At 40.1% G+C, this 16,309-nt stretch overlaps 1 protein-coding gene across 3 annotated transcripts in view; it reads left to right on the top strand.

The window, feature by feature from the left end:
• PEX3 (peroxisomal biogenesis factor 3) overlaps positions 1-16,309 on the top strand; it is a 57,026-nt gene that overhangs the window by 38,757 nt on the left and 1,960 nt on the right. For 2 of the 3 annotated variants that reach the window (XM_046939745.1, XM_046939746.1), the window contains 9 exons: positions 4,895-5,026; positions 6,363-6,444; positions 10,600-10,643; positions 11,844-11,968; positions 13,420-13,486; positions 13,586-13,640; positions 13,903-14,059; positions 14,924-14,994; positions 15,741-15,863. In XM_046939745.1, the coding sequence (XP_046795701.1) occupies positions 5,020-5,026; positions 6,363-6,444; positions 10,600-10,643; positions 11,844-11,968; positions 13,420-13,486; positions 13,586-13,640; positions 13,903-14,059; positions 14,924-14,994; positions 15,741-15,863 (731 nt within the window). In that variant the 5' untranslated portion in view covers positions 4,895-5,019. Of the gene's footprint in view, positions 1-48; positions 165-4,894; positions 5,027-6,362; positions 6,445-10,599; positions 10,644-11,843; positions 11,969-13,419; positions 13,487-13,585; positions 13,641-13,902; positions 14,060-14,923; positions 14,995-15,740; positions 15,864-16,309 lie in introns of those variants that run through there. The other variant, XM_419708.8, reaches the window with a different exon arrangement.

The following is a 16,309-nucleotide window of genomic DNA, read 5'->3' as shown; positions in this document are numbered from 1 at the left end:
GCGGGGCCGCCGAGGGCTCCGCCGGGGGCCGCCGCCACCGCCCCTTCCGCCGACGCAGGGAGGCGAGGGGCGGCCGCGTCGGGCGCGCAGGATGCTCCGGTCGCTCTGGAGTTTCCTCAAGCGGCACAAGAAGAAATGCCTCGTCCTCGGCACCTTCCTCGGCGGTGAGTGCCCGCGGGGCGGCGCGGCGCGGCCGAAGGGGCTCTGTGGCGGTCTGGGGAGCCGCGGCCCTCCCTCCCCAAGGGCCCTTCGCTCCCCGAGTGCCGCCCGGCCAGCCCGGGCCCCACGCTCGGGGGTAACGGTAGAGGAGGGGTTGTGAGAGCGGCCGTTGGAGCCGTTCTTCCCTCAGAGCTCCGTCTGAGCCGCGGGGGTACGGTGTGGTAGGCTCCTCTTTGGGAGTTATTACAAGATTAGTTCGAGCTGGGAATAGATTTAAAGGAGCACCTCGGACCTGTGTCTTCGTGGCAATAAAATGCACATCCGTGCGGCTGGTAGCACTGTTTTCTTCGCTGAGCTGAGGTGTTTCTCATAAGACACGGCCAAGTCTTTGCACGCTCACTCATCAGATCTCCGTATATTGTATGCAAATGACACAGAATTAAAGATCACAGAGTTGCTAAGGAGCGCGTTTGATTTATGCCCACAGGAACTTGTCTGAGCAGTTCAGTGTTCTGAGGGCTGCGGGGTTTCTGCAGTGCATTTTGTCTCTCCCTGTTTGTTGCTTTTGGTTCAGGTGAGGCCTTCTGAGGAGGTGCAGTGGATATACTTCAGACGCCTCAGCTGTGGCCTCTGCACCCTTCCAGCATGAATTTCTTCTGTGTTTTTCCAAAGAGTTCTGATTGGTGTACGATATTAGGTTAGATGGTGTTTACTGTCAAACCACCTTGTCCCTTCCCTGCAGGCTTTCTGTCTTCACAAACACAAAATAAGGTTATGTTTACCTGTTTGAGCCTCCATGCCGGCAGCCCACCATGGTAAATTAATGAGACTTACTTTAATGTGCCAAACTGTAACCTGCCAGCTGTTCCCCCTCCCCTTCAGCTGTCCTTGTGAGAGTGGTAGGCAGACAAATGGGAATAGAGAAAGCATGGGTTCTCCAGCCTCAGTTGGAAGTGTGGATTGATGTCTGACTGGGAAAGCAGGTATGGTAGAGCTGATGGCTCTCAGTAGTCCTGCCAGCCTGAAATCCTGAATTCATCACGTGTAAATAGCCCGTTGCCAGCCTGGGAGCCGTCCTGGTATCACCAAACCCACAGCTTTTTCCTGACAGTTGGTGTTGTTCGCATATGGTTCAGCACCACTTTCACTGAAATGCTGTCAACTGAATGAAATATATAAATAACAAACAAACAAAAACAAACAACTAACTAAAAATCAGGGACAAAATCAAAGTCGTTGAAAGTGTGGCCAGACCTAAGGAAAAAAAAAAAGACACAAAAAACCCAAAGTTTTTGTGCTTCTGAAAAATCAGCTTATCTGCTGATTTCCAGTCAGAGACTGGAATCTACATCTTTCTAGTGTGTTTTTCTTCTTAAGAGCTGCAGTTGCTGGGAAGGCAGAAGTAACAAGGGAAAACGGGGCATTACAAAAGCCTAAGGATTTTAAGTCTTGGACTCATGGGCAGAGTGGTGTGAGTATTTAATTATTCATTAGACAGTACGGAAGAGTCCCTGCATTATTGCTGGTGCAATGTTTTATCAGTGAGTTACTAAAGAACCACAGCAATTTAAGTTGGTTGGTACTCCTGCCTCTGCTTACTGAGACAAACTCCTTGCGTGTTATTGGTGGGTATCATTCTTAATGCAATTTTTGTGAATCCCTATGCTCTGTCTTATAAGCAGAAAAATCTTTTGCAAAACCCATGAGATAAGTGCTCAAATTGATAGAAAAGCAACTGAAATATGTGTATTTTTCACTTTTGTTGAAAGCACCTCAACTTAGGAAAGACCTTATGGGAACCCATAGTTCAAGGGCCTGGTATTTTAGCAATATAAAGTAAATTGACTTAAATCTCTTGAAGTAAGCAAAGTCTAGGGTTCAAGGATCAAACCCACGAGAATTGTTATTTAAAGCAGAGAAAGAGCTTACGTGTGTTAGCCATAAGGACACACTGCATCCATTTGTTCTTACTGGTCAAGCAGGTTTAGAGTGGCTTTTAACTCAGTGCTCAGCATTCAGTCCAGATTGTGTTGGATATTACAAAATGTTTCGCTGTTGTCATTATCTCTGTTGTAGAAGAGCAAGTTCAGGATGCGTTTGAAATGTGCAGTTCTGATTTCAGCAGTGAATTAATTGTTACTCAATTTCATCTGTTGCAACCTTCAGCTTGCAGAAAGAGCGTTTCGGTTCAGAAGTCTGTCTGCTTATACCTGGGATGGTTGCGTTGGTAAAGATCACGTGGAGTTGTAAGGAGATTTCCTGAAACTCGATGCCTCCTAGTTACTAGTTGCACCTGTGAAGAAAGAGTCAGAATCGTAGAATGGCCTTGAAAAGGACCACAATGATCTTCGAGTTCCAACCCCCCTGCTGTGTGCAGGGTCACCAGTCAGTATACCAGGCTGCCCAGAGCCACATCCAGCCTGGAGGGAAAAAAAGGAAAAGGCTTAGGGAGAAAGTCATTACTTGGGTGATGTGAGAAACCTCCAACTGGTTTGAAATCACTGTCGTGAATGTGTGAGAGCCTGTGGATTTTGTAAGCTATTTCCATTACTTCCATCTAGGTGGGAAGAAACTATACAGCAGTGATAAACTGGAGCACGTTTCTCTCAGTTCTCTGACTGATCAATTGCTTCCACAGGAGGTAGATAGACATTATAGACCCCAGATGTTGAGTGTGTTGTGGGACAGCCAGTATGTGTTGCACTTTGTAGACCAGTTATAGAGCAATAGGAAATGTAGTTCAAGATCTTTGCTGACGTTCCTATACCTGAATGCACGGATGTCAGTGGCTGTAATCCTTCCTTGTACTGAACCTGTGTGCTTCAGAAATGCTGAACCACATTAATGAAGGTGGAGATAGGTTTCCATAGAAATTATCCTTTGGGCAGTCTCATTATTGCTGAATTGTCTTAATTCCTGGTTTTGTATGGGACATATGGGAAAGGTACTGTATGAAGATTTATCTATACCACTGTTAGCTAATTAGACGTGAGCAAAATGTTGCTGCTGCCACTTGCTGCTGACCTATCCCCTACGGAGAAGTAAAATGGAGATATTTTAGCTGTTGTAAAAAGTTGCCATTCCCCTTGCTTGTTCTTAACAACAGAAATTTTCAAAACATCAGTTTCATTTCTTACAATTATCTTAGCTGATGTTGGCTTTGTTGTTAGCATGGCAGTTGTTAGGATGTGGCTCGCTCAGGTCCTGCTCCCAACTCTTCTCTGTATCAATTCAGATACAGCGTTTCTAAAGCAAAATGTGAGCTCGCATGCAAGTCCCAGGCAGGCAGCTCCTTGAATTACCCCTCAATCAGGAAACTTGCATGCAGGAGTGATTGGTGTAAGTGTTCATCCTCAAAAAGCAGCGAGACCAGGACTGGAATTCCCCAAGCACAGCATCAAGTCCTGCAAACAACTTGAGGTATTCAGGAGAGCACTTGGCATCCATTCATTGCTCACATGCAAGAACAATTTTTTTGGTTCATTCATTCTGCTTAAGTTCTGTGGATGATGCAGTTTTTACCTCGACTAACTTTTTATGCATCGCGTTCTTAAAGGCGAAGCTGGAGTGCACGATATCAGTTAGTGATGGGTCAAAGTTACACCTCTGTTCGGAGGAGGAGGGAAGAAATTGAACTCCTGATGTATTGCCTCACTCAGTTGCATTGAAGGCTGGATGGCTGCTGATGCAACTTTGGACCCTGGTGAGACACATGGCAGTTTAGTGCAGAGTGCCCAACTGTCAGGCAATTAGCTCCCTCCATCTTAATTACAAAGGTGCGGCCCCAGCATGTTACTAAGGGGCCTACACATGATTTTTCTTGTTTCCTTCTTATAGTCTCATGACTGCCATGCCATGTGCACATACAGGAAAAGCCTTTTTTTAAACCTAGGTGATATTTCTGCCACAAAACCTGGAATTAAAGGGTTTATTTGTGGGGGAGGGGAGGTATGAAACAAAGCTTGTCTTTTGGACATATGGTCATGTCTGAATGCAACATGTGGTGGAATTAAATATGGTTGGAAGAGTCTTGTGTTCAAAAACTATTTGTTTAGACTAAAAAAGTTAATTGCTGCTGTAGCAGTGGGCTGCCAACAGTAAAATCGGTACCCTGGAATCTGTTCTAAATATATATTCTTGACAGGAATTGATTATGTTTTAAAGCAAAATCGTTGTTGTTTATGAAGTCTCATTTTGGTTAAGAGTTAACAGTGGTGAAACTGCGTTTTATGTCGAGGAAGCCCTAACTTTGAAGTTTGCATCTGATGGGGTGATTGGAGACAAGTGCTGAGTCTGCCAGAGGGTTGAAGCGGGAGAGCTTCACTTCCATTTGTTTCCCAAAAGTCTCTTAAGATAAAAAAAAAAATGGAAGTGATTATGATTGTTCCAAACTGGTCTGGTTTGCAATTGCACATTGGGAAACACGCCGCCAATATGAATAACCCAATGATTTTTTTTCGTGACCATAAATATTAGGGCACGAAGTTGACAAACCTTTTGAAATAGTGGTAATAGCTTTGGAGAATATACTGCAATGTTTTAATGACCCGAGATTAGAACTGAATTCAAAATTGGAGTAGTGACGTTATTTGCTAATTACTGTTAAAATACTTGAGACCCACGTATCTCCTCTCAAGTCACTTTGTACCCTTATGGTTTAAAACCAATGAAAGGAGGTGAAAAGGGCTTTGCTCACGTTTTGAAAGCAGTTTGTAATCTGAAAATCTCTCTTTAGGGGTCTATTTACTAGGAAAATATGGGCAGAAGAAAATCAGAGAAATCCAAGAACGTGAGGCAGCTGAATACATCGCCCAGGCACGAAGGCAGTATCATTTTGAGAGTAATCAGAGGACATGCAATATGACAGGTAAGATAAGGAAATAGTTTATGTTCTTGAGAAGTGGAATTATTTGGGGATTTATACTACATATTGACAGGAATTAAGGAGAATAAGAAAGGAAGGTGAATTCAAAGTCTTAACTAAGTAGTAGTGTGTATATATAATCGCCCTTATGTCTTCTGACTAAATCTGAGGAACAGAGGATTGAAGAGATTTCAAGGGGTCATCCTAATCCTTGGTTTGAATATACTCATCTCTTATGTAACCTATATGATTTATCAGTTCAAGACCCTTTTTTGCATTGTCCTCAACTGTGCATCACATTGATGTGTGGAGCAGCACCCAGAATTTACTGCAGGATTAATTCCCTTATTCATTGTAGCACATGGCTAGCAAACCACACAGAGATCTCAGGGGGTAAGTTTTATTTGCGAATAAGAAGCATACCTCTGTGTTAATTCCCTACACTTGAACAACTGAAAGGTACCAAAAACGGTAGTGATTTTATTCTGTCATTTATCTCGGGATTTGGGGAGGACGTAAGTCTGAACACAGACCTTTCAAAACTGTTTCTGTAACACAAATTGGGCAGCGTTTTCTTCTCCTCTTGAAATTTGTAGCAATTTATTAAGTGACTGCAAATGGTTTCTGTGCACTTTGTTTACTCTGAGCAATTTGTATTTCTTTATTATCTTTTTCTATTTGCTATTGACTGCTGGTATTGACTACTGCAAGGACTAAGCTTTTATTTGCCATTAATTGTACAAAGTGTGTTCTGTGCGGCAGCATGCATTTTGCCAAGATTTTTTCATATTGTGTTTGTGGTGTTTATCGTGTTCTGCGAATGCTTTTGTTTACCATTCCTTGTTCCCATCATATAGCAATAGATTAGACCTTGGATGTTTTGGAAGTCAGACATGTTCTCCCACCAGCTTTCCTTTATTTAAGATGTACCTTTCCTTAGTTCTCTTAGGGGGGTGGAGGAAACCAAAGTAAACAAACAAAAACCTTCAGATTTTTTCTTCCTATTTGGAGAAATACAACAGTGTGGATTTTCACTGATTATTCTTCTGGGGAGTTGACGGTGTGTGTACACAGATCCTGCAGGATGTGAGCATAGGTCTGCAGACAGAGCCGGGAATAGCCACGTAGCCACATAAGGACAGCATTGTATCCAAACTGACAGGAGGTGTGCAGGGCGATTCCAGGAGTTCCTAGGTTCTTGTCCTCCCAGCTTTGCATGTAGAGCAAATGGGACCAATGCAGTATAGCAGCTGTCGAGTGAAGTGGGGTATGGATTAATGATACTTTCTCTATGTTGAAAATTTTTGGTTTATATTTTTGTTTTTTCTTTTACTAACAGTGCTGTCAATGCTCCCTACATTGAGGGATGCCTTAATGCATCAGTTAAATTCTGAGAGTCTCACATCTCTTCTTAAAAATAGGTAAGATTATTTCATTATGTTACAAATAACTTGTTTTGATATCTTTTTTTTTTTTTCAAATGATGTATTTATAACGCAGAGAGTGTGCAGGATTTCTCTTCTGTGCCTTGTTGAATCACTGATCTTAAGGTATTTTGAAATCACTATATAGATGTTTTGTCATGTTAGATGTAGTTTGATAGGTATGGCTAGTGTTCTCCAAACGTCACAGAGATAGTTAGCACTTTGAGATATTACAGTGAGAGCCATGATTTTTGTTGAAATGCTCTATTTAAGGGAAGATTGGATCGCTGAGTACTTTGTGTTCAATAGAACATCGTTACTGTGTTGTTTTTATTTGGTAAAATGTTTATGTAATCTTCTTGAGATCAGATGTGATTGGTAGTGGAAGGTATCCGAAATGATTTTACAAATGGAAGTGAGTTATAAGAAGCTATAGAGGCATGTCATACTTTAAGACAAATTTCTCCATGTCAGAAAACACCCTTGTTTTCATTATAACTGTAAGAAGAAATGGCATATTAAATAAAGTGCATAATAGCATACCTTAAAAGCTGCTTGGCATTGAGGAAGGAGTAAAAGTGTTACGGTAGGCCATTAACATAGAATTTCTGACTCCCTCAAGACTGCCTTTCCTGTTTAGCTCCTGCTAACTTATTTATATAGCTGTAACTTCAACTGTCCAGCATTTAATAAATTAGCTATCCCATCACTGACCTTTTTCCAGTCAAATACTCCCATAAGAACCCAACAGAATGTGATATTTAAAATGGGAATTATGTTTTAAATAATGGTTTTGTAATATGTGATGTGAGGAATGGATACTGTAGTTGAGTGATAGTTAACCCAAACGACAAGTAACTGGAAAAAATTAGTTTATATGGAATATTTAATGTACTTCCCATAGTAAGAGTTCTACTTAATGAAAATTAACCTGAATGAATAAGGGATGTTGTGGATGACCAGATTTGTCTTCTGGACTATACAGCAGAACAGTCTACTTGTATCTATAGCCTCTTGTTCCATGTCCAAGACAAGTAGGGGCCTTGTTTATTCTCTGTAGCATGCATTCTTTGGTCAAAATACAGCCAATGTCTCCAATTTGTTTAAGTAGTTGGAGTAGTTTTGGGATACAGAAGCAGAATTCTGAATTTCAATCATCCCAGCAGAAATGGTGATGGGACTTCTTGATATTTATGCTACGCGTTTCTGAGAACAAACAAACATATATATGTGTGTTTAAAATATTGGTTACATGCAGCTGAGACCAAGAGTATCCTTGGGTATTCTAATTTAGAGTGTATTTTATGGTAGAGTTTGTGCTTTCTTTTTTGACTTAGGCAGAGGAAGTTTTAGATAGATGCTTGAACTTTTTGAAGGGTAGAGAAGGGGCTTGGAGACACAGATCATGAAATGAGGCTGCAGAGCAGGCTTTAAAGAGAGCCTTTCAAGAAGCTTTGCATTCTGGTGCTGTAAACAAACGTATAGATTTGTTTTCTTTCCACTTTGATTTTGGAAGGTTAATCACACAGCTCTGGACCCTTCCAGTGTCTCTCTTGTAGCCTATACAAAAGAGTAGATATGGAGTCTTAGCATCTTTAGCATCTGTAAATAAACGGTCTTTTTCTTTCATCATCTATCAGAAGTCCTTAAACTTAAAATCATTTCAGTTCCTTAAATTTAAAACCTTTTTACATTATTTTAGTAATCTGGGTAGGATAGGAGTAGATCGGGGGTATAGGCAGACTGACTTCTTCAGCCTTCCAGGTAAACTTTTAAAAAGTGAGCACCACACAAGGCTACCGGTGCTGCTGTTCTGTCTGTTCTACCCTTCTCAAATCAGTGAGATTGAATGAGATGGGGAAAGTAATTGCTGCTGTAGTCTTGCAGATGTTGCATTTCTCCCAGTTATTCATCACAAACTTAATTCCAGAACTCTGTTTATGTTTGTAATGCTATCTGCACTGCTTCTGCTTTTCTAAGTAAAGGAACGCAGAATAAAAATTGAGTAGTAGGTGAAGACTGAAAAATCCATTTCTCCATTAAGCCACTGTTAGGCTTAATACATGCAGTCTTCAGCTGTTAACTGATTGTTGCTGTTGGTTGTGAGGAGAAACTTTGTTAAAAAACAAATATTTTTTTACTGTAAAATATATTTTGACTCAGTAGGTACAAACGCTCATGTTGGTGTGCTGGCCTTTCTTCTGTTGGCACAGAAAATGTATTGCTTATAAGTAAGGCTTGTAGTATTGAGTCTTGTCATGTGTTTCACCTACAGTGACATTACTGTATCTTTTTAAAGTCTTTGCTTGGCTTTTGAATGAGTTAAAACTGTTGATTTTGTTTGTAAAAAGTGAAGTGCTATGGATTCTTCTATCTCTTCTAGCTATCCTTTTTTTTCTTTTCTACTTTAAATCTGCCTCTTCTTTCTGGAGTTGTAGATTTAATAGTTTATAATACCAGTTTGTTTGCAGTATTTAATGGCAGTGAGCTAAAAAATTGTCTGTGTAATTAATAAAATGGTCAAACTAATGCCAAAGTACGTGTGTTTCAGAAAGATAAAAGCATTGCTTAATGGTTAACTGGGTCTGTGAGAAGTGTGTGTATTTTATTAACTAGATTACTGTAAAATCTAAGAACGGGTTAATCTGTACTGTGTGCGCTAAATATTTAAGTGTTACTTCTGATCCCAAGAAATTACCAAATGTTTCCCTAAGTTACTTCTGCGAATTGATTCCTCCACACTAGAGACACCACAGACATTTTTTACTGACAGTGGTTAACCTGAGAGAACAGCTGAGTAAACCTCTTGGGTGGTTAGCTGGTTCTTAGGTCTGCTGTTGTATTGCTAAAATCATGTCTGTTTACTAGTCTTAAATATGTCATAGGTCTTAGTTCAGGTGTATCTGTGCATGCAGGCAGGGAAAAGAGGCAAGTTGAATCTGAGCCAGCAGCGTGCCCTGGCAGACCAAGGGGCAGCCATACCCTGGTGCAGCAGGCCCAGTGCTACCACTGAGCGAGAGGAGGGATGTCCTGCACTGCTCTGTGCTGTGTGGCTTCACCTCCAGCACTGGGTGCAGGGTTGGGTGCCACAATATGAGGACATCAAACTATTAGAGCATCCAGAGGAGGGCTACAAAGATAGTGAAGAGTCTGGAGGGCCGGGTATATGAGGAGTGGCCGAGGTCCCTTGGTTGGCTCAGTCCAGAGAAGAGAAGCTGAGGGGAGCCGTCATGGTGGCTGCAGCTCCTCACAAGGACTTTTGGGGGCAGCTCTGAGCTCTGCTCTCTGTGACTGCAACAGGGCCCAAGGGAATGGCATGGAGATGTGTCAGGGGAAGGGCAGGTTGGGTGTCAGGAAAGGGTTCTTCACAAAAGAGTGGTGGGCATGGAATAGGCTGCCCATGGCTGTGGGCACGGCCCCAAGTTTGGGTGGTCCTGTGTAGAGCCAGGGGTTGGACTCAATAATCCTTGTGGATCCCTTCCAGGTTGGGGTATTCTGTAATTCTGTGCCATCTGTCGTCTTGCTTTTTGTCTGCAGAGTATATATATCTGAGAAATCAGACAGACCAAAAGGTAAATATATTTCAATGGAAGAAAAACCCCTGAGTTTACGGCATTTATGTGGGTAGACTTCTTTTCCACATATGGTCATGATCGCTTTGTTTTTAGATAATCAAGTCAGTATTTTAAAACCAAGTCAGACAATGGTAAATCTTCTAAGCAAGTAGGATAGAAGTTCTGATCCTTTGCTTATTGTGCACAGGTGGGTACAGAAAGCCCTACCAAACTGAGATCAGTATTAAATATATGCATGATCAAGGCCGTAGGAAAAACTAGATTGTGTACAGTCCGTGGGTTTTTTCTGACTGCTTATTGTAGGAACTCAAAATTGATGATATAACTGTAAGTAATTGACATCAATAAATACTGTATTTAAACGTTTAAATTTGAATATCTTTCCTGTGACTTCATCGTGCATTGCTTATATACTGTTTTCTTGAGTGAAGTAAATCACTGTGGATGTAAATCTGATGTGAGTAATTATAATAGTTAAATGAATTTGCCTTGGAACACTGAAGTTTTATTTAATGTGTTTATTAATTTCCAAGGAAAATATACAATGCTTGATATTTCAATTTATTTTTCCCCACAGGCCAGCAAACAAGTTAGAAATATGGGAGGATTTAAAGATAATAAGTAAGTGTAAATGAATGATTCCATCTACATACTATTTAGTATAAATTTTAAAGTGACTTTCATACCATTTAAAGTGCACTCTAAACACTAGAGTACATTGTTGTTTCAGAAGGTACAAAGATAGTGTAACGCACTACTGAGCAAGTTTCTCATACGCTCCCTCAGAAAATTTCCTTATTAAGGACTTTTTCATATCTCCTATGGAAGGCAGATGCTCAAAAACCAATGTGAAGGATTTTATTGGCCCTCGTGTATTATCCAGCTCAACAAAACTTTGTGAGGACTTTCTGTACCATCATGGAAAAATCAGTCTAGTTTTTCACAAAGTTCAATTCTGAACATAGCAAAAAACATCTCCCAATAATGTACTCCAGCCCTTACACAGCCAACAATTGTCTCTTTTCAAGCCTGTTTGAGGTCACCACCACAGCAGTAGTTATATGAACCCTTTGGTTCATCATTTTATGTATTGGTTGGTGCAAGCAGTGGAAGGGAAGGAATAACAGTGAAGTCAGATAATTATGTAGTGAAAAATCACTAAGCTTTTAAATTATTATTATTATTTACTACTTCTGATTTGTTACTGCCGTTTGTTATCCCTACCACCACTGCTTCTCTGGTTTTGGCTACTTCTGCCGTAGGTAACTTCTTCTTTCTCCTGTAGCTGCTGTTACACCTTCTGCATCTTAGTTGTGTGAGGGCTAACATACTCTGTGTATTTCCTGGCATAAGACAGAAAGAGGATCTGACAGCACTGTTACAGGGTACACCTTCTGGATCAATTTCTGTAATTATATAAGACTTTGGGGCACTGGAACAGGCCCCCCAGAGAAGTGATCACAACAACAAGACTGAGTTTAAGAAACATTTGGGCAGTGCTCTCAGATCTGTAGTTTGATTTATAGGTGATCCTTTGTGGGGCTGGGAGTTTGACTCTGATCTCCGTGTGTCCCTTCCTACTCGGAACATTCTGTGATCCTATGATTTAAATGGGACAACACTTCAGCAGTTGCTCCTGCACGTATTGGACTCACGGTAATTTGGGGCATGTTTTATGAAAATATGTGTTGAGACAACCACTGAGAGAAATTGCTGTGTGTTTAAAAATCATCAGTACTTCTTGAATCTCGGTAGCACTCTCCTTTCTTGACTCACTCGTATTTTCCTAACTTTGAAATTGCTTTGTTGTCTCTCCTCAAGGTTTCACAAGAAGCATTGTAGCTGTCTATAGCACCTGTATGCTAGTAGTTCTTTTGCGAGTCCAATTAAATATAATTGGTGGTTACATCTACTTAGATAATGCTGCAGTCTGCAAGAACGGCACAGTAAGTTTCTTGTTTTAAAGGTTGAAATTTCATATTATTGGGAGTGAAAGGAAGAGATAGTGAGAGATGGAAAGGCATAGCTCAGCAATATTTGAATGAGAGCAAGTGTTCTGTTCAGAGGGGGAGACATGAAGGCATTACTCATAGTAAGGTTTCTTGATATTCTATTATAGTTTCTAAATTTAGGTTATTTGTGATAATATTGCTTAACAAAATACTAGCAATATAGAATAATACCTTTTGTCTGCATTTGTATTACTTTAAGACAGCCATTTCAATCCAAGCATCAAACTTAAAACGATTTCTTTGCTTTCTTTAGTCTTTTGTGTAACAGTAATATTGTGCAAATTATCCAGGATGTGTATGCAAATACATATATAAATGCTTAGCTCTCCCTAGCTTGTACATTAATATCTTCAGTTAAATTCTCTTAGGGTTAAAGGAAAATGTTGTTTTTTGAAATACTGACTGGTTGGGTTTTTTTGGACTCTAGAAGGCCATCTACGTAAGTATCTGTTGATGAAGTAGAAGCTTGGTTTTTGTTTATACAGTATATCTATTGCTCAATAATAGTAGATTTCAGAGTAACTAAATACCTGGAGTAAGATCTGCAAATTGTTGGACAGCTCACCTAAAAATAATGAATGCAAACTTTTCTTAGTTGGTATATGCTCCTCTCTGATCTCTCTTGCTGGGAGTCAAGGGACAGCATGTCAAAGGCAGGTCTGAAGGGTCTAGAAAAGCTTTCATTAGGGAAGCCAAAGATGATGGAGGTCATGTTTGCATTTTGTAAAGTCTGAAAAGACTTTTTTGGGCAAGAGGCTCTGGAGTAGAAATGTTTTCTTTCTGTTACTTTTCCAGTAGAGGAGTGGGTTGACAGAATCAGCTGTGAGGCACTTTGCTGGAACAAATAGACGTTCTCTTCAACTCCCCAAAGCTTCGTTTTTATCAAGGGATTTCTCTGGTTTCTGCTAGGGTTGAGCATAAATATCCTATTCCAGCAGGTTTAATTTTTAGGGTGGGGACTTTTATCTCCCAGTTCAACTATGACAACTTGTAAATGCAGGTGTCCTGCTATTCCTCATAGCCTGCTTATGTATAAGGAAAATATATTGGTAGGAACATGTGATTGGAAGGATGACCACAGCAAGCTGTGAAACACTGAAGGGAAAGTATGATTTATATTTGAGGACCTCTCTCAGTTTTTCTTTAAGGAAATTTTTCATCTCCATATGCTGTATTTTCCAGTATTCTGATACAGAGGAAACCTCTCGTCAGCAGGTAGCTACCAAGTGTATTTTCCAGACCTGCACGGAGAGTGGTCTCTGGAGTGGACTCTGTCTGCTGTAGGGTATTATAAAGATTAAGGAAAATGTTTGCTACCTGTTTGAAATTATTTCTGTGTTGTTTTCTATTGTTGTTTCACAGAACTTTTTCTTTTTCCTCCACAGACACCACTAGCTCCCCCTGAGGTTCAACAGCAATATTTATCAAGTATCCAGCACCTGTTAGGAGATGGTATGATACTTTTTATAAACCAACTTCACTTACAAAATGCTCCTTTTCTCTAGACTTGAGCAAATCATTAGAATAACTTTGACACTTTTCTTGTTCTAGGACTGACTGAGTTAATAACTATCGTTAAACAAGCTGTGCATAAAGTTTTTGGAAGGTAAGAGGTCCATATTTCCTTGTGGTTAGCTTTTCATCTTTACTGTGATGACTGCTCCCACAGCAATGAGTTTTATTAGAATTTAAAAAATAGAAATAAATGCAATACTGACTTTTTCCAAGACAAAGCTTTTGGCAGGCTGGGAGCACGACAGTGCAAACCAGTATCAGATTGGCATCCTGCTGTGAGCATATTATCAGTAAATAAACACTACATCATTACAGTGTTGACTGCAAAATTAATAGTCTTTCTGCCTTTTCAGCATTTCCCTTAAGCATGCCCTGTCTCTTCTGGAGCTGGAACAGAAACTAAAAGAAATCAGGGACGTAGTGGAACATAGAGATTCAGATCAGGTCGCACCTTATTCTCCCTTATGTCATTATCTGATGCCAGATGAAGAAAACCCCCTCGCTACCCAGGTACTTGTTTTGTTTATTTCATCTAACTTTTTTGTTCATTTTGGAGAGGGAGGAGTGCATAACAGTCCTCTAGTTACACCGTGGTAAACAAATCTTTGATAAATGGCAGTACCTCTTTCTTTTACACATCCTCATCTCTTTGATCTAGGATGAGGAAAGTTGTACCTTCTTCACACTTGATTGAAAATAAGCGTTAGCTTTGAACTCAGAAACACAGCCATGTTAGTGCTTTTAGCCCATGATTTATGCCATAGCATAGTGCTGCTTAACGTAGTCCAAAGCTGAAATATGTTACCTTTTACTTGTGCACCAGCAAAGAGCCTGAACAATTGTAGCATCTCTGAGAGAGATGCTGTGCTGGAAAAAGTGATGGTGTGCCAAAGTCTTTTTGTTCATTTGGGATGGAAAATGAACAGGACTCAAGAGCAAGGTGTATCTTATCTCAGTGGTAACGTTGAAGTAATTTCCCAGATTTTCTGATGATATTTGACTCCGGCCATTTCACAGCTTGGTGAAAACTGGTTCTCAACTTGGTACTACGCTGGTATGAAGAAGAAACTGAGGTTTCATTGTGTGTGACCCCACGCATTTATCTCTTAAAGTTCAGCTAACATGCAGTGTTTATTTCAGCTGCATTAGTGTGGTATTTTCTGCTAGTATTTTTAAACTATTTTTTTTTAAGTAAAATAAAAAGCCACACATAACTATATAAAGAATCTGATTCACTGTGATAAATTGTTTCTATTTAATAGATGTCTTAACATTCATCTTGACTTAATTCCATGATACAAAACGATTTCCACCCTTACTTTTATGATTCTTATGGATTTCTCACAAAGTGGCATCTGTCTTGGTTTTTTTTAGGCTTGTGGACTCACAGAAAGAGACACTGCTACAATTAAATTACTTAATGAAACTAGAGATATGCTGGAAAGGTATACAGAAAATATTCATATTGAACTCCTTACAACTACAGTTTACGTAAGACAATTAGTTTTATATAGAAAGTGATGAACTTTCATTTGCTAAATGTGGGTAGTTCAGCCACTGTGCTGCATTACGTTTTTATATTCCATAATTAAAGGCTGGGATTTTCAAAATTGGAGTGCTTTGAAACTCCTAAGAAATAATCTTGCCTTAATAATACAAAGGTGTTTTTCACAGCTAGACCCGTAGCTCTTCCTCGCATTTTCTTAGTTACGTAGGAAAAGAGAAGTACTTCCCTTCTGCTGTAAATTGAGAGTAATTACGTTGCATTTACTTGCTTTGATAAAATGAACACCAGTTTTGGCTTACCAGAATTTGTTTTTAATGCATGGTTTTATGAGTGGTTGTATGCATCCTTCTACAGGAGCTACTGCAGTGAGGCTCCTATAATAAGCCTTGAATAGGAATGAAGAGAGTCAAATGCCAAACTATTCTTAGAATGTAACTGCTAGAGATCTAGGGCATTTTAAGGATGAGTCCCTCTGTGTTACTGCTTAGTAAGAAGTAGGTAAGGAAGGAACGCTCTTCATTTTAGATATCTTCTAGTATCTGTAGGGTAGAGTTGAGGTTGTTGACTGTTTTGCTGTGGAGATGGAAAGATTTGGGAACCTCAGATACTCTTGAGATTTGCAGGGGTTTTGGTTTTGGAAAAATTAATGCTAGGAATCAAAACAGCACATATTTACTTTTTCAGTCCAGACTTCAGTACAGTTTTGAGCACGTGTTTAAACAGAGGATTCAGTCAACTGCTGGACAATATGGCAGAGTTCTTCAGACCTACTGAACAGGACTTCTCTCAGAATGGCTCTGTAAATAGGTAAATGTTTTCTTTTGTTGTGGTTCTTACTGTGAGGCCAAAAGCATTATCACGTGAATCTAAAACAGGCAAGGACATGAGAACTTGAAATTCTCATGCTAGAAATAACTTTGTTTCTTGGCTTTCAAGAATAAATATGGTCGCTTCATTTTGGTCAGTCAGAGAGCTTGGAGTATTGCATGTTTCTCCCCAGCCAAGAACCTGCTGGAATTTTCCTGAGGTTTCTTTCTCACCATCACTTGCAGATCTAAAAGCAGAAATCAGAAGACCGATACTTTCCAACTTTTGCCAGTGCTGTAACAGACTGCTTTTGAGTTTGGGAGATCTGCTTTCGCCATTCTTCTATGAGGCCAGGAGAAAGATAGCACTGTATGTCCAAGTCTCTGACTGTTAGTTTACAAAAGTTCTCATGGAAGCTGGGCATAACTGTGGTTCTGCTAATGTGT

Source organism: Gallus gallus, chromosome 3, assembly GCF_016699485.2.
Source record: "Gallus gallus isolate bGalGal1 chromosome 3, bGalGal1.mat.broiler.GRCg7b, whole genome shotgun sequence".
In the NCBI taxonomy this organism is placed as follows: Eukaryota; Metazoa; Chordata; class Aves; order Galliformes; family Phasianidae; genus Gallus; species Gallus gallus.
The sequence above is the reverse complement of the archived record's forward strand: the minus strand, read 5'-3'. Positions and strand labels throughout refer to the sequence as shown.